The 26,270-nt window shown below is 43.3% G+C and overlaps 1 protein-coding gene and 1 non-coding gene across 4 annotated transcripts in view; one reads left to right on the top strand and one right to left on the bottom strand.

Moving 5' to 3' along the window:
* Positions 1 to 26,270, top strand: part of OSBPL10 (oxysterol binding protein like 10) — a 284,923-nt gene that overhangs the window by 73,985 nt on the left and 184,668 nt on the right. For all 3 annotated transcript variants that reach the window (XM_060022092.1, XM_060022091.2, XM_060022090.2), the window contains exons 2-3: positions 17,008 to 17,183; positions 23,618 to 23,697. In XM_060022092.1, the coding sequence (XP_059878075.1) occupies positions 17,138 to 17,183; positions 23,618 to 23,697 (126 nt within the window). In that variant the 5' untranslated portion in view covers positions 17,008 to 17,137. The remainder of the gene's footprint in view (positions 1 to 17,007; positions 17,184 to 23,617; positions 23,698 to 26,270) is intronic.
* On the bottom strand, positions 18,097 to 18,169 carry TRNAW-CCA (transfer RNA tryptophan (anticodon CCA)). The gene has a single exon. It is a non-coding gene; the product is annotated as a tRNA-Trp (tRNA).

The following is a 26,270-nucleotide window of genomic DNA, read 5'->3' as shown; positions in this document are numbered from 1 at the left end:
CGGGAACCATTGGCTCCATGTTGCTTTTACTCCTAGTCACAGACCCTTGAGTGCGTCTGGGGTGTGACCTATGACCTAATGGAGACCTTTCAATAAATTATGACATCAGTAATTCAGAGGCAGGCTGTGTAGTTTCCCTGATTCTCCAGAGGGCTGGGGAAATGTTCAGCTTCCCAGAGCCATCAAAGTTCTCTCGACGTAAAATCTTCTACAGAAGTGGGTTTGGCAGGTACGCTGTCTTCAGTGACCTGAATGACGATTCTTCAAAATCAAGTTTAACTTCAGGGAGTTCTCTGTTAGCCATGGATGACCTAACACCATCATTGTCACCATCAGGTGCAGCCTCTCTTATCCCTGAAAGTCGAATGCAATCTGCTCGTGGTCAGCTGCGTGGAGCCAACCTGGTTCTCTTTTCTTCCTGTTCAGAGAGGAGTGGCCAGTGGGGGAGGGGACTGGGGACTCAGGGTGGTCCCCAGATGGATGAACTAGGTCCTGAATGGTTGGGGATTGATTATTCTGCTGACTGGCTGGTCTTTAATCAGGGATAAGTACACTGGGTAAGATGCAGAGTCAATGACTTGAGATTTCACGAAAGCAAAGTTTCCTATCCTGGTGTGGAGTCTCAGGCGTATTCATAGAGTACTAAAAATGTTCTTGGTGATGGAGAATAGTTTTGGTTTTAGAGAGCTTTCTATTCTGATTGTGATGGTGGTGATAATAGGTAAATGAGGACAATAAATGATAATGAAGGGACACGTTTTTGTTTACTGACCTTCACCTTGGTCCATCAGGGAACTTGTATTTGCCTCCTTCACATGTGAGGTACCGTGCCCGGCCCAGAGGGATTCTTAATCAAGTGACATGGCCCCAAAGGAGTTTCCAGCTTAGGTGGCAGAGACAGTCGTGTAACTGATGATGGTGATGATGATGATAATAATAACAGTAATAATGATAATAGGAAGCCAAGTGATTTCCCACCTTTTCAGCTCCAACAGTCGACTGCAGGAGGGTTGATGAAAGAGAGATGAATTCTGGCTGGGAGTGGTAGGAGCAGGCAGGTCATATATATTTTACGAAAAACAATTTAAGAGATGGTTGGGGGAGGGTATGAGAAACTTGAAGAATCAACTGAAAGGAGATTAGCTTTTTGTGAAGTGGACTGTTTTGTTTGCTGTTGCTCTGCAAGCTGAAGTGGCAAGTAACTGACCAGGCAAACGAAATAGTTGTCATGCTGCCCGTCCTTGATATTTACGTCTTTGAGTGCACTGTCTGCAGTGCCTTCTTGAAATACCACACAGCTTAGTGGGGAACCCCAAACTCATGTTGCCTCCACAGGAGAGGAGATTAATAAGGTCGAACAGTGGCCACTGGTGCTCAAAATTCAGGCTGGACTGTCCCTGTCTGTGGAGAACACACATCTCTTCATTCCTCTCTTTCTCCTGTTTCCCACTCTTTGAGGGATGGGAAGAGTCAGAATGGCGAATCAGGTGACAGTTTCTTGGCAAGAAATGCTGAACTGTCTTGCTAAGAAGGGTTAGATGTTTGTTCTGGAGATGGTGTAGTGGGCATTTCAAATCAGATTTGGAAAATACCGTTGATGTTTGGGATTCAGTTGATATTTACTAATCTTCATCCTCCTAAATCTCATTATTGAGATGAACAGCCATTAGGCTCTTGGACGCGGTGCTCTTTGTGGAATGCCACTCGCTCTGACATGTTGACAGGTTTGTTGTCGTCATGTGACTTGGGGAGTAGGGAGTCACAACTGGTGTGTATCCAGTACAAGACCACAGACACGTGCCCCTGAAAAAAATAAGACCAGGATTCCTTTCTGCATATTGTTTCTTTATTGGTAGAATAGAAGTAATATCTATGTCACAGAGCTGTTAGCTCAGCAACTAGAATATAGTAAATTCCATAACCTGCTGTCCCCAACAACAAAAATAATAAAATAAAAGCTCTTTCCTTAATTGTAAAATGAAAAAAAAAAAAAAAGACCAGGATTTTTTTTAAGGGTAATTGCTAAGTATCTCCTCAATATGTTATTTGAGAAATATTTGCGTATATATATTGTTTATATATGTGGAGTATATATATTGCTAGCAGTGTGCCAGACACTGTTCTAAGCATTTTACAAATAATAACTTACTTAATTCTCAAAAAAGTCCTTTGAGGTAGATACTTTCCTTACCTGATTTCTTTGTTGTGTGTTCATTTGTTTCGTGGCCACTAGAGACATGTTGCTAGTTGCGTCTAGAAAAATTCTTTCGAGAAAACCCTCAAAACTGGGAATTCTATCCACTCGCTGACACCTCCTCTTCCCCAGAAAATTGGGGAGGTTCCATGTTTCCTTGAGCTCGGTGGCGAAACACCAGCAGCTTCCCCAGGCGCAGATCTTGACAAGGTCAGACCAGGTTGGAAATGATTTTGACTCGGGCTCCCTGAGAGAGTCTGTGGCGGCGAGTGGGCATGTGTGGACACTTGGGCCTCTGTGTCCCCGCTCAGGATTCTGTGTCCGCAGAGAGCGTGCTGTGTCCACAACTCCCAGGAGGACCCGGCGACCTCAGGGTGGCTTTGTTTTGGCCCCGGTGTTGTGGTCGCGGTGGATCGTGTTGCATGGAGGCCTCAGAGCATATGTTGGAGGAACAGTTGAGACTTTAATCTTGTTTTGGGCAGCATTTTTGGTACGTTGGACCCTTTCAGGTTAGTTTAATGACGTGCCAGGTAGAGCTAGCCAGCATGCGGATTTCCCTTTGGGAATGTGTGTATTTTTCCAGGGCCCTTGGTGGCAACCTGAGCTGAGCTGATCTGATCTGCCCATCTGTCATCTCGGCTTATTCTTGCATCAGTGCCTGGGACTTGTTGCCAGGCCTGCCCTGTCCTTCCTTCCCAACCCTGAGATCCATAGGCGGGGGAGCTACGATGCTCCTGCTGAGTGTTCGGTTTCCTGGAGGACCAGGGAGAGAGTGAGCAAACCAGCTGCCCACGGCGGCCGCAAGAGGCAAGACGCTGATCTCTCTGGGGTGAAGCCCATCAGCCCTGGTGAGAATTCTTTGGACGGTCCTGTTTGGATTTTCCCCTTTCATCTCCTCTCCTCCCCGTCTCTTCGGTGTTAGCTGCCTGCAGAATCCATAGAGGAGAAATTGCCACTGGGCAGCCGAGTTCACTGGTTTGAGCAGACCTCCCGCCTCTGACTTGCAGTCTGAATAGTCGACATTTCCTGACCAGGGCGTTCTCCCACTGCACAGCTCTGCTTAGAAGATGCTTGAAGGCCGAGGCGCCTTGTCCTGAGGGGGGAGATTTAGTGTGCTCACAGCTTTCTGAGACAGGCAGGATGGTGCAGGGGTTAGGGGCAGATTGCCTGGGCTCACATTGTCTCTGCTGCCTATGGGCTGTGTGACTCTGGTAAAAGAGAGCCCCTCTCTGTTTCTTCATGGTTAGAAAGGGGTAGTAATGATACCTACCTCAGAGGGTTAGGCCAATCTGAGCAAGTACTGTCTTTTCCACCTTCCCTCCTCTCCTCCATAGAAGGACCACAAGATAAAGGCAGGGATTTTTTTGTTGTTGCTAACCTTTAGATCCTTCTTGTTTATTTTTTATTTACTTATTTTTTAATTGAAGTAGAGTTGATTTACAATATTGTGTTAGTTGCAGGTGTACAGCACAGTGATTCAGTTATACATACATATATATATATATACATATATTCTTTTTCATATTCTTTTCCCTTATAGGCTGTTATAAAGTATTGAGTCTAGTTCCTTGTGCTATATAGTATAGGTCCTTGTTGTTTATCTATTTTATATCTAGTAGTGTGTGTGTGTGTTAATCCCAAACTCCTAATTTATCTCTCCCCCCTTTTCCCTTTGGTAACCATAAGTTTGTTTTCTATGTCTGTGGGTCTATTTCTGTTTTGTAAATAGATTCATTTGCATCTTTTATTTTTAGATTCCACCTATAAGCAATATCATATGATATTTGTCTTTGTCTGTCTGACTTACTTCATTTAGTATGATCATCTCTAGGTCCAACCATGTTGCTGCAAATGGCATTATTTCATTCTTTTCTTATGGCTGAGTAATATTCCATTGTACATGCATGCTTTTTTGCATAAGCTTTGCAGGGTTGGTTTGGGGGTTCCACAGATTTCAGAGACCCATGCTCCTTCTTACTTTCTGCTTCATCATCCCTAGGGTGTGGCTGTGTCCTCAAAGTCCAAAAGGAGTGTTGGAATTCCAGCCATCACATCTACCTTCCAAAAAAGCAGGTAGAAGAGGGGAAGGGATCTAATTCATCACTGTTCTTCATGAGCTCGAACTTAGTCAGATGACCACATCTAGCTGAAAGGAAGGCAGGGAAATGTATTCTGGCATCATGTATTGGCCCAGATAAAAATTGGAGTTCTCTTGATTTGAGAGAGGCAATGGATATTTGGTAGGTGGGGTAGGTAGTCCGCTGTCCCCACTATACTTGGTTTCAGACCACAAGTTAATCCTAGCTAGAGCTGAGGTTGCAGCCCCTGGTTTCAACCCAGAGATCCATCTTTCCACTGTTTCTAGTAAAAATGGAACATGAGTATTGGGAAACAGCTGGTGGACTCAGTACATGTTTGGAAGAAAAGAGAAGTTCTTTTCTCTTGGGCTTGCACACCAACGGGAACTGATTTGCTTCACAATAAACTTAGGGTCATGGAAATCCATGAATCTTTTTTTTTTTTTCTTTTTTTTTTTTGTGATACGTGGGCGTCTCACTGCTGTGGCCTCTCCCGTTGTGGAGCACAGGCTCTGGACGCGCAGGCTCAGCGGCCATAGCTCACGGGCCTAACCGCTCCGCGGCATGGGGGATCTTCCTGGACCGGGGCACGAACCCGTGTCCCCTGCATCGGCAGGCGGACTCTCAACCACTGCGCCACCAGGGAAGCCCCATGAATCTTTAAATATGCAAATAGATCATGTATGGTCACAAAGAAGACATGTTTCAGTTCCTATCTTACTGACATTTTGTTAGCATTTGACACAGATGATTACTCCTGCCTTCGTGAACGTTCTCTTTCTGGGGTTCTGGTTTTCCTCCTACCTCTCTGTCTTGTTCTGTCCGCCTCTTTTCCTGCTTAATGTTGTAGTTCCTCACGTCTTGATCCTGGGCCCCCTCATCCCTGCCCCCCTTCTCCTCCCTGTATTCTCTTTCTGTGCAATCTCACCTATGGCTTTGGCTTCCATGGCTACTTATTTTTAGATGATTTCATCTTTATATTTCCAGCTCAGACCTTCTCTGGGTTCCAAATCCATTCATCCAATTGCTAGTCAACACCTTTTGGAAGTTTTAAAGGCGTGTGAAGTGCAACAGTCCCCCAACGGAATTCCCAGTTCATTATCAGGTCTTGACAGTTGTACCCCTGCAGTGATTCTGTCACCTCCACCCTGGTCTAGGCTATTGCCAGGATTGTTGACGTTTTTTAAAAACACCTTTATTAAGGTATAATTTACACACCATAAAATAGACCCATTGTAAGTATACAGTTCAGTAATTTTTAGTTAATTTATATAGTTGTGCAACTATCACCAAAATCCAGTTTGAGAACATTCCTATCAGCAAAAATAATTTCCTCTAGCCAGTGTGTAGTTAATACTGTTCCCATCCTCAGCCCCAGACAGCCACTCATCTGTATTTTGTCTCTATAAATTTCCCTTTTCTGGACGCTTCATATAAATGAAATCATATAATATATAATCTTTTTGCATCTGGTTTCTTTCATGTAGCATCATATTTCTGAGGTTCACCCATGTAGCATGTATCAGTACTGTGTTCTTTTTATTGCTAAATAGTATTCCATTGTATGGATGTAACACAGTTTGTTTAACCATTCACCAGTTCATGGACATTTTGTCTTGAGAAATGAGGCTCAGCACAGCTATAGTCACACGTTTATTTTTGTAAATATTTTATTGTCTGTTGGCACCATTTTTCCAAGCCCCCGTCAGATCAGGGACCTTGTTGCCCCCCCCCCCATATATTTTTAGCATTTAGCATATAGTGCCTAGCAAGGTTGGTACTCAGTTAAAATTTTTTTTTTTTAAGAAATGTGGGAATTCTTGGAAATAAAACTTAGTTTTGGAACCAAAACTAAATTCTTTAAAAATAGCCGGGCTTATGTAGATTCTCTTTTGTTTAACCATAGAATGAGTAAATGTATCCACAATGCTTTACCCATATCACAGAACATGGTACAGCTGACCACACTGAGAACCTTGCCAAATAATATTGCCATGGCACCTCCAAAAAAGAGCAAACACTGGCTTGTGTTTTAAGTTCTGTCTTGTTGGCTTTGTAGGCAATTAACTAAACTGCTGTTGCTGATAGAATGCAATATGAGCATTGGATCCGACTCACTGTCTGCATTCAGAAATGTGATGTGGACTTTTGGAAGTTCTGGTTTTATAACCAGACAGACCTTGAGGCACAGCGATGGTGGAATGGTTCCAAAGAGAATGAGCCAGCTTTGTGCTTTTGCAGGCATGGGCATCGAGGCTCAGGGTGGATAAGTACCGTGGCCAAGTTCACAAAAGTGAGAATTCAGTGGCTCTCAAAGTGTGGTCCTACCTGCAGCATCAGCATCAAATGGGAACTTGCTGGAGTTCTCTGGCTCCACCCAGACCTCCTGAATCTGGGGGAGGGGCACAGGAACTTGTGTCTTAACAAGGTTCCAGGTGATTCTGATGCAGCAGATGTTTGAAAACCACAGGTCTAGTCAGGCCTTTTGCTGCCAGATCACACCTCTTTCCTATATGCCGTGTAACCGTAGGGAAAAATAAAGGACGCTCTGATCCAGGGACAGTGGGGCTTAGGGCCTGACTCAGTTGGATATTTGGGGCAGAATAGCTGAGCCTAGGGGCCTGCTTCTGCTCCTCACTGCTTCCCTGGTCTCCACAGGCCAGCTTCCCATCTCTCTTCATTTTGATGGGTACCAGGCCTGGGCTTCCCACTCGTCTTTGTCCCGGGGCTTTAGCCAGTATCAGAATCCTTTTCACTGTGACTTGATGTATATGTTGAAGCTCTTAGTGATAGGCAGAGACTTGATTCAAGACTCGGTCCATCTCAAGGATTCCCAGGTAAGTTCCATGTGTTGTTGATGGCAAGAATGAAAATGAATTGTGAGCGTTAAGATGGGTCTCGATATTTTACAGTTTAGTTAAAGTAGTAGTTGAAGTTCTTACCTAATGTCCTTGGAAACCTAAGAGTTAATAGGAGTTCAGAAGGTGATGGGGCAATATTCTGAGAGCCTGTACTAACTTGTGTTAGAAAGCTCTCAGTTCTTGCTCCTGGTATTAAATCACCTGGTCTTTAAAAGCAGATGGAGTGTCATGATAGATCAAATCCAAGTGCAGTACATCAGATCTTGTGTTAAGAGTTCACTGTGAGTTATGCTGGTCCTTTGTCAGGTGAGGCGGTTCCCAAGGCAGCAGCCACTCGGGCTGGTGGCCCTTAATCTTCAGGTGCTTCACTTGGGCTGGTCCTGGGGCTGCTCTGCGCAGGTGGGCGCCTGCGTGATGCTAGTTGATGATCCGATTATACAGGAACTCCAGGCCTGGTGACTTCGTAACTTTTCTTTAAATCTTTCTCAAAAATACTTCCAATGTAACAGAGCCAAGATACCTACTGCCTGAGCTGTGGTGGTTTAGGAGCAGGGCTTTGGCTTTTTCAGACCAAGACAAAATGAGGTCAGCTCACGCTTAAATAATATGTTCTGCTTGGTTGCATGGGCCCATAGTGCTGAGATGTTTGTTGAATGAATGCCTAGGGGTAAAAGCTTGAACGACCAGAAAAAAAACAGTGTGTGAGTAACACTCTAAGGTTTTATCCTGACTCGATTTTGTACTGGTTTTTCTACTTGGATGATCTAGGCAAACTTTGAAATTCAGTTTCCTGATTTCCTGATCTCAGCCACAAAGAATCTGATTCTTTTTTTTTTTTTTTTTGCTGTACGCGGGCCTCTCACTGTTGCGGCCTCTCCCGTTGCGGAGCACAGGCTCCGGACGCGCAGGCTTCTAAAAAGAAGTTATATTTTTCATTGGAGTATGTAATTATTTGTAACATTTGAAATAAAACTTGGGAATATATTGTTTTGAATCTATATATCCCCGTTTGTTTTCTGCATATCTGTCCAACTCTGGGTGAAAGGAGAATTCTAAAAATCTCCCAATCTGATTGTGTTTAATTTTTTTTTTCTTATCTGCCTGTCCGTTTTGACCCTATGTTTTTGCATCTTTGTAGTGAAAACGGTATTTTAATAAACACAAGGTATCTTAGTTTTGAGCCGTGGCCTGTAAGGCTAGATTCCCTGGTTAAAGTCTACCCCATAACTTCCTCTCTGTAAGATCTTGAGTGTGTTTTTTTTACCTTTCTGCACTTGAAATTTTCATCTGTAGAAAGAGGTTATGGTCACATCTACTTCCTAGGACTGCTGGGAGGTGTAAATGAGATAATATGGCAGCACAAATGCGTGACACATAGAAAGTGCTCTGTAAACATTAGCAATCATTTTTATCAGTGGTTCAGTTTATATATTTTTAAGACATCTGAAGACCAGCATAATGGTTCTGCTATAGACAGGCCACAGTACATGACATTTTTCTGATACATTTGAGGTTGAACTTGTATTGCATGCCTGGATATTTTTAATAATGGCTGAGTTATGTGACAGAGTATATTTATCCCTGAGTTGGTGATGTGCCTTAGGGCCCTCTGACAGTTTAGTACTTTCTGGAGTGTGTTGGAGTCTCTCACTTAGTGCTTTTGGTGGGGGCTGGTGGCAGTTGTGGAAGTCTCTGATGACAGGTTGAATAGTAGGGATTTGAGAGATGTAAGAAGGCCTCTCTGCTTTTCTCTCACCATCGCCCCAATTTCATGTGTTGAGAGGATTCCAGACTTTAACACTTGGCTGGGATCAAGGTTGCCTGCAGGTGCTGTGCCTTGGAACCTTATTGTGAGGTTTTGATGCTTGGATCCATCGTCTGTCCTCTCCAGGAAGTTTGGTTATCCTGAGAGAAATTCTGGAAGATTTATCCTTCTTTCTCAAGCCAGAAACTCTAAGGGTTTTGAGTGTGAACCCTTCTGAGGTAAGGAGACCACAGTGGCCAACGTGTCATAGGCCCACCTGGAGAGGCAGAGACACCCTCTCTTATGTGAGACAGGCAGCTCCACGGAAGTAACTCTGGGGAGAACTTTGATACATTCATCTCTGAAGATGAGAGGTGTTCAATCAATGATCAGCAGCTGATAGTCCTTTTGAAGACTTAAGGTAAACTTAGGTAAATACACCCACAATTTGAAATCCTCCTTCCCTTCACGAGTATGCTTTGCTTTGCTGATTTTCCTTGAGTTTTTATTTTCTATAAGCAATAGGTTGGAAGTTGTAGAAACGTGGTGATACTAGATCTCAGAAATGGTGCTGTTTCGGGTGGTTGTGGGCAAGAGGGAATTGGAAGGCAGGTGAAACCTGGAATATGGGTGTGTAGTGCCTGCACCGGGCAAGGCCTCCCTGGGACTGTGGGGAGAGCAGGACGCTCCAGGCCGGCAGGACCAAGCCGCTGCCATTTTGGTGTGTTGCTGGCGTGTGGACTGGGATTCTGGAACAGTTAGGCAGTCAGTCACCCAACCCAGAGAAGGGTCTTTAGCTGAAGAACAAAGGTCACTGTTGTCATGGCCAGGACAAGGCACAGGTGGCCTCCAGCAGGACCTTCTCAGAAGACAGAGGGCCTGGCATATGCAGATTTCTTCAGAAATTATGAATCCGTGAAAGAGTTTGAGGCAGTGAAGAGGGTTGGCATCTTTCAGAGTGCAAAGTATTTTGGAATGTAAAGAATTTCTTTGGGTTCAGTTCCATGGAAGTTTGTCACTGAGCTGTGTTCTTGAACTATGAAGTGTGAATATTTGGGCTAAAGAATAGCTTCTCTCTCTCTCTTTTTTTTTTAACATCTTTATTGGAGTATAATTGCTTTACAATGGTGTGTTAGTTTCTGCTTTATAACAAAGTGAGTCAGTTATACATATACATATGTTCCCATATCTCTTCCCTCTTGCATCTCCCTCCCACCCTCCCTATCCCACCCCTCTAGGTGGTCACAAAGCACCAAGCTGATCTCCCTGTGCTATGCAGCTGCTTCCCACTAGCTATCGGTTTTACATTCGGTAGTGTATATATGTCCATGCCAGTCTCTCACTTCGTCCCAGCTTACCCTTCCTCCTCCCTGTGTCCTCAAGTCCATTCTCTAGTAGGTTGACGTCTTTATTCCTGTCCTGCCCCTAGGTTCTTCATAACCATTTTTTTTTTTAGATTCCATATATATGTGTTAGCATATGGTATTTGTCTTTCTCTTTCTGACTTACTTCAGTCTGTATGACAGTCTCTAGGTGCATCCACCTCACTACAAATAACTCAATTTCATTTCTTTTTATGGCTGATATTCCATTGTATACATGTGCCACATCTTTTTTATCCATTCATCTGTCGATGGACACTTAGGTTACTTCCATGACCTGGCTATTGTAAATAGAGCTGCAATGAACGTTGTGGTACATGACTCTTTTTGAATGATGGTTTCTCAGGGTATATATCCAGTAGTGGGATTGCTGGGTCGTATGGTAGTTCTATGTTTAGTTTTTTAAGGAACCTCCATACTGTTGTCTATAGTGGCTGTATCAATTTACATTCCCACCAGGAATAGCTTCTCTTGATAAATAGTTAATAAATACTGTGGGGGCGAGGGGGGAAAAGAAGAAAGAAAATAGAGGGCCTGGGAAGGTGAGGCAGATCCCAACAGGAAAAATGCCTGTGCGAGCTGGGGGCTTGGTCCGCTTTCGCGCGTGGAGGGTGGTGGACGGGGCCTCATGCCTGGTGTGGAGCGAGCGGCAGAGCCCCATGGAGAACGGGAGGGGTCCTGACTCCCTCCTGGAAGTACTACCGTGGGTGTAAAAGGTGTCTGCTCAGGCATCACGGGCCTGGCCATCACCTCCCTTCTCAAGCCCTTTCCTCTTGCTTTAATTTTCACTTTTCAGTTTAGATGAAATGATTTAGCTTTTTGTCAGCAGCAAGCCTGTCTGGCAAAGTTCCTGTTCAAAAGATTTTTTTTTCACTGCATTTTTTTCCTCTTTGTAACCCTCTTGTAGTTTGCTTGTACCTTCTGCTTCTTGGCATTAATGAACTGGTTCCCCCATGTCCCTCCCCACCATCCCCCCAATCCTTTCCCTTTATTTTTCTGCTCCTAACTGGATGCTAATGGCCATTGGTGTGCCTCCACCTTCTCAAAGTAAATATGTCTGGTTTTCAGCTTCTAGATCCTGAAGTTGAACCTTCATGAAACTATGTCAGGCAGGTGGGGGTGGGAATTAAAAGGCTACAGGTGTTGACAGATGACCCTCAGCGAGGCAAGGCTTGGAGAGCAGTGATGGGTAGGGGCAGCTACTTTGTGTGTAGGCCCGCTCAAGTGAGCGTGAATGTGTATGTGCCTGTGAGTGTGTGTGCATGCAGGTGTGTCTACGTCTGTGCACATGCTCACATGTTGTTTTCGAAGCAGTGGCCTGTCCTCAGCCCTCCTGAGGCAGGCCTGCCACTCGCCGCGGGTCCCGGCTTTGGGACGAGGTGAGGCTGCCACCCCGAAACTGGCCTGATCGGGACTGATGGCTCTTTTCATGGGTTGGTTTGATGTCTCCCCTCTTTCTCTCTTTTCTCTCTCAGCACCCTCTTTGGTCTGTTAACATAGTCCCTAAAATATGTTCCCTCCGTATACAGTTAAGTTCACCTGCACATTGGTTAAGTTGCAAACTAAAGCTCGAGATGCTAATTAGAAAAGAACCCACTAGGAATTAGGTTTGTCTTATTCATTTCTCCAGAGGGAAAAACCTTAAAGAATGTTTCAGGATTTTATCCGGCGTTTGCACCTCATTTAATGAAGCCTCATCCAGGAATACGGTTAACTTTTCCATTTAGAATGAAAGCTGTGAGTTTCAGATACAGCAGCGAGCTTCAAACAGCAGTGCCTGACCAGAGCCCTGACCCTGCGGGAATCCAAATGTAATTTCTTTCCTCCCAGGGGATGTGACCCCCAGGCAATGCCCTTCTTAGTGCCGCGTGGACAGCTCCTACCTGCATGGGCCACAACCTAAATCAACTTTCAAAGACCATCCTGAAAGAACACTTGATGTTTAGTCTGTTGTAATTTTTAATCAGATATTCTCCTTTCACTCCCTTCCAAATACGATCGAATTTTTAACTGTCTTTAGAAAAGGAGTAAATTATTGATGACCTTGCTTAGTGCACATGATTCAAACCTGTGCATTTGCATTAAAACTATTTTAGGAAGCAGTGGAAATATGTTTTTTTTTCTGCCTGAGGCAGGGGGTTAGAATTAAGTTGTCATTTTGAAATAGGTAATGTGAAAAATCATTAATGTGTTCCCGTATTCTGCATAATGTGACCTCAACTGGTTATTCTGTCATCCTTATTGAAAAAAACCCCCAGTATTCAATTCATTTCTTGGTACCAGCTTCTTAACAATGTCCTTTGCAAATATATGGTTGGTCTGAGCAGGATGCGTTTGTGAAGCTGCTTCTGGGAGCGGGGAAGGCTGATGGGGGCCTGGTTGATGAGTGGGCAGAGCAGAAAGGGGAGAGAGGTGTTCAGCCCTTTCTCCGTTCCAGCCAACAACACAGGGTGGATGGGGGGTGGGCAGGGGAGTTGAGGGCCACTTGCTCTTGCCTTTTCCTTGAAGCCTGTTCAGGTTATGCGATGCAGTACCTTTCCTACTTCCTGCTGTGTAAAGGAGGCATGTTTATGGATGGGGGACACTGCTGCTCTGCCAGAGCGGTTTGGGGGGTGCAGGGGCGGCTGGAGACACAGAATGCTGTAGTCGGAGCCGAGGTTCCTTCCCTACGCTTGTACGGATTCTTGCTCTTCATCCTGTGATTTGCCAGGAGCCGTGTCTGCACAGCTGCAGTCACCATGACTGTGCTGACATTAAATATAGGTCACGTGGAAAACATTTGCTCTTTTTTTAATAGATCTTTATTGGAGTATAATTGCTTCACAATATTGTGTTAGTTTCTGTTGCACAACAAAGTGAATCAGCCATATGCATACACATGTCCCCATATCCTCTCCCTCCTGAGGCTCTCTCCCACCCTCCCTATCCCACCCCTCTAGGTCATCGCAAAGCACCGAGCTGATCTCCCTGTGCTATACTGCTGCTTCCCACCAGACAACTATTTTACATTCGGTAGTGTGTATATGTCGTTGCTACTCTCACTTCGCCCCAGCTTTGCCCTCCCACCCCATGTCCTCAAGTCCGTTTTCTATGTCTACCTCTTTATTTCTGCCCTGCAACTAGGTTCATCAGTACCACTTTCTTTTCTTTTTTTTAGATTCCATATATATGTGTTAGCATATGGTATTTGTTTTTCTCTTTCTGACTTACTTCACTGTGTATGACAGACTCTAGGTCCATCCACCTCACTACATATAACTCAATTTCGTGAGAACATTTACTCTTAAAGAGAAGCGCAGGGTCAGCATTTGAACAATGTGACCACTGGCGGCTCAGAAATCACCCCAGGTATTCTCTCGTTGACGGAATTTGGTCTTCACGTCACAGAAGGGAGGAGAGGAGCACATTTCAAGTAGAAGGATGTGAAAATAGACATTTAAAAAATATTTTTTGTGAATTTGTCAGGCTGGCTTCTTTAACTGATCTTAGTGGCCTAATAAGCAGAAGCTTCTTTCTCATCCATGTAGAAATGAGGTGACTCTCTTCCAGGTGGTAATTCGGGGATCCAGGCTGCTTCCCTCTTGTGTCTTTGCCACACCTGTTGTGGATCCCGAGTTGCCCTGCAGGGTGTCTCCATTCCAATCTGTATGTGTGTGTGTGTGTGTGTGTGTGTGTGTGCGGGCACATGTGTGCGCACATGTGCATGCGTCTGTCTGTATGTTATAGGCCTGGCTTGCATTTCTTCTGCTCACATTCTGTTGGCTACAGCTCAAATGGCCACACGTCCTTACGAGGAAAGCTGGGTAATGTATTCTGCTTGTGTCTCCTGGAAATGGAGGGTAGGGATTGGGTGATGAGCTATTAGTTTAGGCCAGTGCTTCTCAAATTTGAGCTGCATCAGAATCACCTGGAAGCTTCCTGGCTGCCCCACACCCCCACCCGTTTCTGATTCAGCAGGTCTTGGGTGGGGCCAAGAATTTACGTTTCAGATAAGCTCCCAGGTGATGTTGATACTGCTGGGCGAGGAACCGCACTTTGAATAGTCCTGGTCCAGGAGCACACTTTTGTGTCTTGATTTATCCATGCTAATCGTGGATACCAGAAGTATATCCTTATTATTGTGACTCGAGAGATAGGGAAGGAGAGGGGTAAAAAAGGTAAATAGCCTTGGCCAGGACATTTGGAATGTTACAAATAATTAATGTTTCTTAGAGGAATTGGAGTTTTGGAGGGTTGAGACCTGGGTCGTCAGGTGCGCCTGCTCTGTGGGATGGGGATGAGGTGGGACCTCTGTGACCAGGCAAAGGTGCTTTCAGCCCGGCTAGCTCTGTTGGAGCAGGAAGCTTTGGAGAATAAAGTACCTAAGTGGATACAGGAGAGGTGACACGGAGCAAGCGACAAGCGGGGGGACTTGCGTGAGACTCGAAGGAGAGTTTGTGAGTGCTGGACTGAACCAGGTGTGGATTTGGACACAGACAAGTGGGACTTAGATTTTGAGTTTCTTTGAGTCTTAGTGCCTGTAAAATGGGGAATAATGATGGCTGTCTGTTGGTTACTATGAGAATCAATTAAGTCAGAATTTTGTAAACTTTCTTGGTTCGTGGTGCTTAGAGGTTAAAAAATATCCTACAGTTTCATTTATTATGAAAGCAGTCAGCTTTTTTTTTTTTTGCGGTATGCGGGCCTCTCACTGTTGTGGCCTCTCCCGTTGCGGAGCACAGGCTCTGGACGCACAGGCTCAGCGGCCATGGCTCACGGGCCCAGCCGCTCCGTGGCATGTGGGATCCTCCCGGACCGGGGCACGAACCCGTGTCCCCTGCATCGGCAGGCGGACTCTCAACCGCTGCGCCACCAGGGAAGCCCCAGCTTTTTAAAAATTATTATTAAAGCAGTCAGCTCCAAACAACTTCATGTACATTGATGTCCTAACAACTCAGTGGCCTTTTGAAAAAATAATCAACATAAATGTTTATGTTTCTACGTTATGAATATGTTTCTCCATTAAATAACTGCAAGTGCTTGTTGATGGACTGTGTGTGTCTGCGGATTCTGCACAGCTGCTCTCTCAAACCTTGGGATTTTGTTGGCATCGTTGCCCTCTTCCTATTCCCTGTCGATGTTTCCTTGTTAACCCAGCAACTGCTGAAAACCCAGCTTTGCAAAGATGCTATGTCTTTGAAAGGTATGCAGTGCAACTAGTATCGAAACTGTGAAAACTGCCTGAGTTGTTCGTATGCTTTATATCTGACCGATGTTGAGCATCACTCTATATCCCTCAAAAGTGTGACATATTTTCCAGTGCCTCTGCAAGTTCACAGTGGTGACCCAGCTGCTTTGGTGCACGGATTGAAAAGAGTGGAATTTGGTAGTTTTTTCCCTTTCATTCATTCACTGAATAAATATTAACTGAGTATCAGCGAGGTGTCGGGCACTGTCCGCCTCCGAACAGCGTAGAGTCTGGGGGGAACCAGACATTGAAACGCATAATCCTGCAAATGTAGACACCCGATGAGGCCAGGGCCGTGAGGGGTGAGTTCAGAGTGAGAGCTTGTGGAAGGAAGATTTAACCTGGTCAGGAGACGCTTTCTCAAGTTGGTGGCACCTGAGTTGTTCCTGAAGTTACCGTGCAGTTAATAGGGCAGGGAACCACGTTTTAGCCACAGGGGTGGCAAGTATATCTCAAGCTGATGAAGAACTTGCTTCCTCCCACCCCCCAATTGCGCCGTGGTTGGTTTGAGACTGGTATTGTGGCTTGTGTGCGCCATGTGTGTCAGACAATGTCTGGACTCTTTCTTTAATGAGACAAACCTACTGACGTGCAGTTGGATGGTGATGCGAAGCCCAATTGTGGGAAGAGTTTCGATGTTGTGGATTGGTAACGATCTGTATCACTTCGAGTAACTGCTCCAGGTGGGGGAAACGGCATGAGCAAAGTGGTGGAAGGCAGCTGGGTGAGCCAGCGTGGGTGGAGCAGAAAGTGAGAGGCTGGGAGAGTCAGCAGGGGCTGTGGTGAGCCTCTGGGTCGCAGGGGGCATGTGGGTCTCACGTGAAGACAGCTCGTCCTGGTGGAGAAGGGGAAGTGGTCTTGATTGCTTCCTGGTGATAGATGGTGACTATCAACAGGCCAGGTTCTCGGCTACCAGATTTGTTTGAGTGATTCAAGCAACTAGCAGTTTCCCTGTTTTCACCCTGAATGTAGACTCCAGTGGCATTACAGCCTCCCAGAGCGGAGGGAATCTTGTCCCTTTGTGTGAAAAGTGATCCACGGAAGGGCCCGCTGGAGGGTGCCCAGGGGGCTGTGTGAGCACCTGCAGTTGGCTGGATTGACCAGCTCTGGAGCTCAGGCCCCATACAGTGTCCAGGCTGTTGGCTGGAGTCTGGCCCAGTTTGCTGCTTCTGGGCTGTGAATTTCAGCTGTTCCTGTGAGGTCACGTGGAGCCTGTTACCAGAGTCTGTGTCCCAACGCTTCTCTCTTCTTTACCATTCTGAGGCTTACGTATGAATGGGCATTGCATCGGATCGAGAATGGGCCTGGCCCTTGCCCTTGCCCCGGGGGCCATGACAGGTTCTGCTTTGACTTAAGAATTGGGTGCTCTCTCCCTACATGGGGATGACTTGTGTGGGTGCCTGGCAGGGACGTTTAGCTTCCAGCATCCTGGATTGGGAACCTTGATGTCAATTTAAGGATTATGTTCTTTTTCTTCTTTGCTTGGAGAGAAAACTGATGCACTGTGGTTTCTCCACACAGGTACTTTGTGCTGGATTTTGAGGCTGGTATCCTGCAGTATTTTGTGAATGAGCAAAGCAAACACCAGAAGCCCCGAGGGGCCCTGTCTCTGTCTGGCGCCATCGTGTCCCTGAGTGACGAAGTGCCTCATATGCTGGTCGTGTACTCTGCCAATGGGGAGATGTACAAACTGAGAGGTACGTTCTTCTCCCGGGAACTTTTCAGATGGGCCTCTTGGGTTCACAGTTACCATGGTGATGGCTCTCTTGTTTTTTGATTTTTTTTAAAAATCACCTTTAACAATTTGCCGGGTTTGCGGACTCTGGTGACAGATGCTGCTTCTCCTACCCCTGGGGTGGGGAGAGGAGCTGACATTAGGAAGTGTTTGTCCTAATTAACTGAGCAATTAAGGACAAACAAAAGGTGAGTGATCGCAAACCTGGCTGAGCCTCAGGACTTGGGCAGATTTTTCATATTAGCTCAGTATATATTTTCCTGGACCGTATACTGTCAGTCTTTCCTCCAGTGCCCGTGGGGCTGTGATCTGAGCACAGGTCAAGCCTTTTAAGGGTCATGGTGTCCTCTGCTCAAAGTTCCTCTAGAACCAGCTCTTAGTAGAGGCCCCTTCACTTGTACTTTATTTAACCCATTGTGGCCCTAGAGCCTGGTGAAAAGCCAACTGGTGTTATGTCCTGTTGTCCACTTTCTCCCCTTCTCTTTGCTTCTTGAAAGCTGAGGTCTGCTAAGCATTCTCCTCAGGTCTCGGGGGAGCCCAGCATTTGGCCAGAACTGTAGGTCTTGTCGCCCCCGAGGCATATCCACCTCGCAGGTTTTCTGATGGGCCAGAGTTGTCTGCAGCGGTGTGATTTGATCGCTAGATCATTCTTCCAGCATTCTGTCATGGGCACATTGCTGGAAAAATTGTCAGTCTTCTTCTAACAACATAACAAAACCAAACCCCAAATGCACACGTTTGCACGCTTGTGCATGTACACACACACAGAGTCAGTTTGCTGACCTTCCTCCAAGCTTTGCTACCCAGAGGCGGGCTAAGCTGAGGTTCCTTTATTTTTATTTTTTGGCCACGCTGTGCAGCTTGTGGGATCTTAGTTCCCCAACCAGGGATTGAACCTGGGCCTCTGGCTTTGGAAGTGCAGAGTCCTAACCACTGGACCACCAGGGAATTTCCTGAGGTTCTTTTATTATCAATATACAAGTCATATCTCAGGATCTATAAAACAATCCACAAACCTATGATATAAAATTGTCTATAGTTGAAGAAAGTTTTTTGTTTTTTGGGAACTGTGAGAAGATTCATGTTCTCTTTGGAGATTCATACAGTGTGTGTCCCAGATTTATATGGTCCTTGGTTTCTCTTTGCTCTTTATTGCTTAATAAAGTGTCAGAGCAGAAACAATAGCAGGTGAAAAACTTAATGCCCCACCGCCGCCTGTGGTTTCGTTTTCTTTTCTATTGAATTTTATTTTTTTATACAGCAGGTTCTTATTTGTTATCCATTTTATACATATTAGTGTATACATGTCAATCCCAATCTCCCAATTCGTCACACCACCACCCCCCCACCCCCCCTCGCTTTCCCCCACTGGTGTCCATACGTTTGTTCTCTACATCTGTGTCTCTCTTTCTGCCCTGCAAACCGGTTCATCTGTACCATTTTTCTAGGTTGCACATATATGCGTTAATATACGATATTTGTTTTTCTCTTTCTGACTTACTTCACTCTATATGACAGTCTCTACAAATGACCCAGTTTCATTCCTTTTTGTGGCTGAGTAGTATTCCATTGTATATATCTACCACATCTTCTTTATCCATTCGTCTGCCTGTGGGCATTCAGGTTGCTTCCATGACGTGGATATTGTAAATAGTGCTGCAGTGAACATTGGGGTGCATCTGTCTTTTTGAATTATGGTTTTCTCAGGGTATATACCCAGTAGTGGGATTGCTGGGTCATATGGTAATTCTGTTTTTAGTTTTGTAAGGAACCTCCATACTGTGCTCCATAGTGGCTGTATCAATTTACATTCCCACCAACAGTGCAAGAGGGTTCCCTTTTCTCCACACCCTCTCCAGCATTTGTTGTTGGTAGATGCCCATTGTAACTGGTGTGAGGTGATACCTCATTGTAGTTTTGATTTGCGTTTCTCTAATAATTAGTGATGTTGAGCAGCTTTTCATGTGCTTCTTGGCCATCCTGTATGTCTTCTTTGGAGAAATGTCTATTTAGGTCTTCTGCCCATTTTTTGATTGAGTTTTTTTTTTTAATATTGAGCTGCATGAGCTGTTTATATATTTTGGAGGTTAATCCGTTGTCCGTTGATTCATTTGCAAATACTTTCTCCCATTCTGAGGGTTGTCTTTTCGTCTTTTTTGTAGTTTGCTTTGCTGTGCAAAAGCTTTTAAGTTTCATTAGGTCCCATTTGTTTATTTTTGTTTTTATTTCCATTTCTCTAGGAGGTGGATCAAAAAAGATCTTGCTGTGATTTATGTCGAAGAGTGTTCTTCCTATGTTTTCCTCTAAGAGGTTTATAGTGTCCAGTCTTATATTTAGGTCTCTAATCCATTTTGAGTTTATTTTTGTGTATGGTGTTAGGGAGTGTTCTAATTTCATTCTTTTACATTTAGCTGTCCAGTTTTCCCAGCACCGCTTACTGAAGAGACTGTCTTTTCTCCATTGTATATCCTTGCCTCCTTTATCATTTAGTTGACCATAGGTGCATGGGTTTATCTCTGGGCTTTCTATCCTGTTCCATTGATCTATATTTCTCTTTTTGTGCCAGTACCATATTGTCTTGATTACTGTAGCTTTGTAGTATAGTCTGAAGTCAGGGAGTCTGATTCCTCCAGCTCTGTTTTTTTCCCTCAAGACTGCTTTGGCTGTTTGGGGTCTTTTGTGTCTGCATACAAATTTTAAGATTTTTTTGTTCTAGTTCTGTAAAAAATGCCATTGCTAATTTGATAGGGATTGCATGAATCTGTTGACTGCTTTGGGTAGTGTAGTCATTTTCACAATATTGCTGCTTCCAATCCAAGAACATGGTATATCTCTCCATCTGTTGGTATCATCTTTAATTTCTTTTGTCAGTGTCTTATAGTTTTCTGAGTACAGGTCTTTTACCTCCTTAGGTAGGTTTATTCCTAGGTATTTAATTCTTTTTGTTGCAATGGTGAATGGGATTGTTTCCTTAATTTCTCTTTCTGATCTTTTGTTGTTAGAGTATAAGCAAGCGATTTCTGCGCTTTAATTTTGTATCCTGCAACCTTACCAAATTCGTTGATTAGCTTTAGTAGTTTTCTGGTGGCATCTTTAGGATTCTCTATGTATAGTATCATGTCATCTAAAAAGAGTGACTTTTTCTTCTTCTTTTCCAATTTGCATTCCTTTTATTTCTTTTTCTTCTCTGGTTGTCATGGCTAAGACTTCCAAACTATGTTGAATAATAGTGGTGAGTGTGGACATCCTTGTCTTGTTCCTGATCTTAGAGGAAATGCTTTCAGTTTTTCACCATTGGGAATGATGTTTGCTGTGGGATTTGTCGTATATGGCCTTCATTATGTTGAGGTAGGTTCCCTCTATGCCCACATCTGGAAAGTTTTTATCATAAGTTGGTGTTGAATTTTGTCAAAAGCTTTTTCTGCATCTACTGAGACGATCATATGGGTTTTATTCTTCAGTTTGTTAATATGGTGTATCACATTGATTGATTTGCATATATTGAAGAATCCTTGAATCCCTGGGATAAATCCCACTTGATTGTGGTGTATGATCCTTTTAATGTGTTGTTGAATTCTGTTTGCTAGTATTTTGTTGAGGATTTTTGCATCTATGTTTATCAGTGATATTGGTCTGTAATTTTCTTTTTTAGTAGTATCTTTGTCTGGTTTTGGTATCAGGGTGATGGTGGCCTCATAGAATGAGTTTGGGAGTGTTCCTTCCTGTGCAATTTTTTGGAAGAGTTTGAGAAGGATGGGTCTTCTCCAAATGTTTGATAGAATTCACCTGTGAAGTCATCTGGTCCTGGACTTTTGTTTGTTGGAAGATTTTTAATCACTTTCAATTTCATTACTTGTGATTGGTCTGTTCATATTTTCTATTTTTTCCTGGTTCAGTCTTGGAAGGTTATACCTTTGTAAGAATTTGTCCATTTCTTCCAGGTTGTCCATTTTATTGGCATAGAGTTGCTTGTAGTAGTCTCTTAGGATGCTTTGTATTTCTGCGGTGTCTGTTCTAACTTCTTTTTCATTTCTAGTTTTATTGATTTGAGTCCTCTCCCTCTTTTTCTTGATGAGTCTGGCTAATGGTTTATCAATTTTGTTTATCTTCTCAAAGAACCAGCTTTTAGTTTTATTGATCTTTGCTATTGTTTTATTGTTTCTATTTCATTTATTTCTGCTCTGATCTTTATGATTTCTTTCCTTCTACTAACTTTGGGTTTTGTTTGTTCTTCTTTCTCTAGTTCCTTTAGGTGTAAGGTTAGTTTGTTCATTTGAGATTTTTCTTGTTTCTTGAGGTAGGCTTGTAGTGCTATAAACCCGCCTGTGGTTTCTAAAATGACACGAACCCATACAAAAGAACAGCCCAACCAATTAACCATTTGAGCCATCTCATTTTGCCTTTTAGTTGTTATTTGGGTTATTAAACCCCAAGTTTGTTTTTTTTAAGGGTTGTTTTAATAGCAAACATAAAAGTTTTATTATCTGCGTGAACTAATCACAAGGGATAAATTTAGCTTAAACTTACCCACTACAGCAGAGGGAGGACACATTTCTGCCTCTTTCTGGCTGGTCCTTGGTCCATCCCAAAGAATCTGGGCATTGGTTTTCTCATTTCACGTCTCGCTACATGTAGAGATGAATCTTGATGTTAATAGATGAACATCTTTGGGAATGTTTTTGGAGCCTTTGGGTACTGCCACAAAGCAGCAATTCTTCATGTTCCTAAGGAAAATGGCTCTAGTTTCTGCAGAATCCTTTTATTCTTCGGAAGTAGGGTTCACCTAGTCTTACGCTGGTCTGCACTTCCAGATTTCTTCACCAGAAGTTCAAGCTGAAGTTGGGTTTTATTGACAGATGACAGGCTCATTTTTGTAAATGATACAGATTTCTAGGGGAATCATTTTGTTTTCTGCATATTTAACATTTATGCAGTATATATTCTGTTAAAATATTTATGCAGTGAGTTATGCAATTAAATTAACTTGGATTTTATTAGAACCTATTATGTATCCATGATCTTTTAAGAAAATAATTTTATATATTTGAGAGATGGGGGTGTAGATGGAAGATTGTGACTATGCAAGTGACTGGTACTGTAATGTCTCTTTGGGGGACATTTGAGGGTCTGTAAGTCAACATTTTGTACCTTGTTCTGTTCAGTCATAATAAGAACCCTTGAGAACATATATTAAAATGGTAATTCAACTGAACGCTAATTTTGTAAAGGCTGATAGATAACTCCACATTACAACTCCGGTAGTTAACAAAGGGGCCTTAAACACTGCACTTTGATCCTCCTTTTAGCCACATGTGGTAGAGGCATTAAAAATAATCATGTTTTCTCTTCCCTGCTGCTTTTTAAAGAAGTAGAAATGACTTTTTCAGAAGAGTTTAAAAAATTGGCCAAATTGTTCTCATAACAGACATTTCAGAATAAGTTAAGTTTTTAACGTGGTTTAAGAGGGAATTTTTTTGTCACTTCTTCAGGGAAACCTTCATTAAGCACCTGTCATAGGACTATATTAGGTGCCCCCACTGTGTACTACACAGTAAAGCAAAGTGCTTTAACAAAGCATGTTTGCAGTCACTTAGATAATGCCCCACTGAAAAAGAAATTCCACCTCTAACTCCCTTCTAATGACAAGAAACTTACTTTATTCAGTTTTGTTCTGTTTGAAGTTTCTGAGTTGGTATTTATAATTTGAAAAGAGAGATTTAAAAAAAATGTGTTAGGGGCAATAAAAATGCTACAATGTGGATGAACCTGAAAAACATTAAGTAAAAGAAGGCAGCCACATACTGCATGGGAGCATTCATATGGAATGTCTAGAATAGGCAAATCTATGAGGCAGGAAGCAGATTAGTGGTTGCCTAGGGATGGGAAAGGGGGTGGGGAGAGAGAAATGGGAAGTGACTGCTGATGGGTGGAGGATTCTTTGGGGGATACTGGAAATATTCTAAACCAAGATTATGGTCATGGTTGTACTATTCTGTAAATATACTAGAAATCACTTAATATTAAAAACAGGTGAATTTTATGTATGTAAATTCTATCTCAAAGCTGTTAAAAAATCTGTTAGAAATTTAAAGAAAGAGAAAGAATATAAGTGTATTGATTACTTTCGGAGAAATTGATCTGTATGTGTTCAAGTGATTCCATCCAGGAAGATGGAATTCTGAAAATCCCTTTAAGTTTCTCAAAACTTTTTAGATTTGTTAAAAAAAAAAAAGGATTTTTGATTGAGATTTGGTGTCGTCAGATTTTTGGCATGAGTACCATCTGCATTTGCCTTTCGCTCCTTCATTCCCAGGCCCCCAACCCCTCAGGTGCGTGTAGAAATGGGTTGGATGTGTTTTGGCTCAATTGCTCCAAGCCTTTCTTTCTCTATTTTAGCTGCTGATGCAAAAGAGAAACAGTTCTGGGTGACTCAGCTTCGAGCTTGTGCCAAATACCACATGGAGATGAATTCTAAGGTAAGTCACTGCGGGGTGGGGTGGAGGGGGGGGCGTTGCATCTGCTGGGATCAGCCTTCAGCCCAGTGATTGGCTTCTTGGGGGAAGCTGTTTTCCATAGTATCTTTAAAGTTCTCCACCATCGAGGAATTCATACTTGTCCTGTGACATTTACGTTTAAAGCCAAGAGAAAGGTGAGAGGATTTGCTTGTAGGTAGAGTGAAGGGGAATGCAGACACTTCATTGGAACTGATTCTGGAAAGACACTCCTGTGTCTTTCTGTGTTGTCCATTTAGGCAGCTGGTAACTGGTCTGCGGAGAAGCTTGAGCAGATGGTGTCATTGTGGCGGCGGCAGAGGAGTCAGATTTACTGTTCACGAAGACTCCTTGTCACAGACCCTTAAATAAAACGAGACCCCAGCTCGACGAAGCGCTCTGTAAGGTGCTTCTGCATCTAAGTGTGTCAGAATGTTCTCAGGTAGTTTGGTATCCATGTATGAATTAGCTTCTCCTCAGGATTCAGTCCGAGATCTTGGTACAGATGCGCAGGGGATAGGAGATAGGAGGTAGGCATTTTCATGGATTATTTGGAGGATCTCCTATCCTTAAATACAGGAAATAAATAAGTCAGACAGAGAAAGCCAAATACTATTTGTTATCGCTGATATGTAGAATCTAAAAAAATAATAGAAATGAATGCATATACAGAATGGAAACAAACTCACAGACATAGAAAACAAACTTGAGGTTGCTAAAGCGGATGGCAGGGGAAGGATAAATTAGGCGTATGGGGTTAACAGATACAAACTACTATACGTAAAATAGATAAGCAACAAGGATTTGCTGTGTAGCACAGGGAATTACCATCAATGTCTTGTATTTTAATAATCTATAATGGATTATAATCTGAAAAAACCCCACAACTGAATCACTTTGCTGTACACCTGAAACGAACACAATATTGTAAACCAACTGTACTTCAATTAAAAAATTGTAGGGCTTCCCTGGTGGCGCAGTGGTTGAGAGTCCGCCTGCCGATGCAGGGGACACGGGTTCGTGCCCCGGTCCGGGAAGATCCCACATGCCGCGGAGCGGCTGCACCCGTGAGCCATAGCCGCTGAGCCTGTGCGTCCGGAGCCTGTGCTCTGCAACGGGAGAGGCCACAACAGTGAGAGGCCCACGTACCACAAAAAAACAAACAAACAAACAAAAAATTGTATAGGAAATAATTGACCAATGAATTTATTTAGGGCAATAAATGTGTGTTAAAATTAACGAATTAACGTTCAAAGGGCTACCCCTTTTATGTCATTAGTTCAAATTTAGTTACGATATCCGTTTGCATTCTTTTTCTGTATTCCATGTATCTGATAGGAAGACCCACACTTCAGACTTCTTAGGCTTCCATTTACTGTAACCTATCTGCTGTCTTGCTCAGGGAGGACATGGAAATGTCTTGCTTGGTTATACCTCCCTGTTCTGCTTCCAAATACAACCTGAAATGATTTCTTCACAATGATTTTGTTTATGTTTTTCTTTCTGGAGACATCTTCTCTCCTTGACTCACTTACGACAGTTGCACTCACTGTAATGCCCCTCTTGACTTGCTCCAAATGTGGTCTTTAATCATAGGTAGGGCCCCGCTTCTTTTTTTTAAAATTTATTTTATTGAAGTCTAGTTGATTTACAGTGTTGTGGTAATTTGTCCTGTACAGCAAAGTGACTCAGTTATACATATGTATACATTCTTTTTCATATCCTTTTCCATGATGGTTTATCCCAGGATATTGGATATAGTTCCCTGTGCTCTACAGTAGGACCTTGTTGTTTATCCATTCTGTGTATATCAGTTTGCATCTGCTAATCCCAAACTCCCAATCCATCCCTCCTCCCCCACCCCTCCCCCTTGGCAACCACAAGTCTACTCTCTGTGTCTCTGAGTCTGTTTCTGTTTTATAGATAAGTTCATTTATGTCATATTTTAGATTGCACATATAAGTGATATCATATGGTATTTGTCTTTCTTTTTCTTCATTTACTTCATTTAGTATGATCATCTCTAGGTCCATCCATGTTGCTGCACATGGCATTGGTTCATTCTTTTTTATGGCTGAGTAGTATTCCATTGTATATATGTACCACATCTTCTTTATCCATTCATCTGTTGATGGACACTTAGTTCTTTCCATGTCTTGGCTATGAAAAGTGCTGCTATGAACATAGGGGTGCACATGTCTTTTTGAATTATAGTTTTGTCTGGATATATGGGTAGGGTCCCACTTCTAAAGCTTTCTTCCCTCTGGCCTGGTTTATTTTCCAGGAATTATAGTAGGAGTTCTGGACATTACATCAGTATTTTAGAAACAGCTAGGCAGGGCAGTATAAAATTGTTTTCTTTTTATATGTATTGTTTTACTTTTTATAAAATAGAACAGAAGGGGATCAAATAAAAAGGACATATCTTCACCTGTTGCCATAAGTGCTCCTTGGAGGTGACTGCTCTTTGGTACATCAGCCTAGTAAATTTAGGCGTGCATTAGTGTGTATGTATCTGTAGCTCTACGTTTGGTTTTTACACAAATGGATCGTTTCAC

This window comes from Delphinus delphis, chromosome 10 (assembly GCF_949987515.2).
Source record: "Delphinus delphis chromosome 10, mDelDel1.2, whole genome shotgun sequence".
NCBI lineage: Eukaryota > Metazoa > Chordata > Mammalia > Artiodactyla > Delphinidae > Delphinus > Delphinus delphis.
The sequence above is the reverse complement of the archived record's forward strand: the minus strand, read 5'-3'. Positions and strand labels throughout refer to the sequence as shown.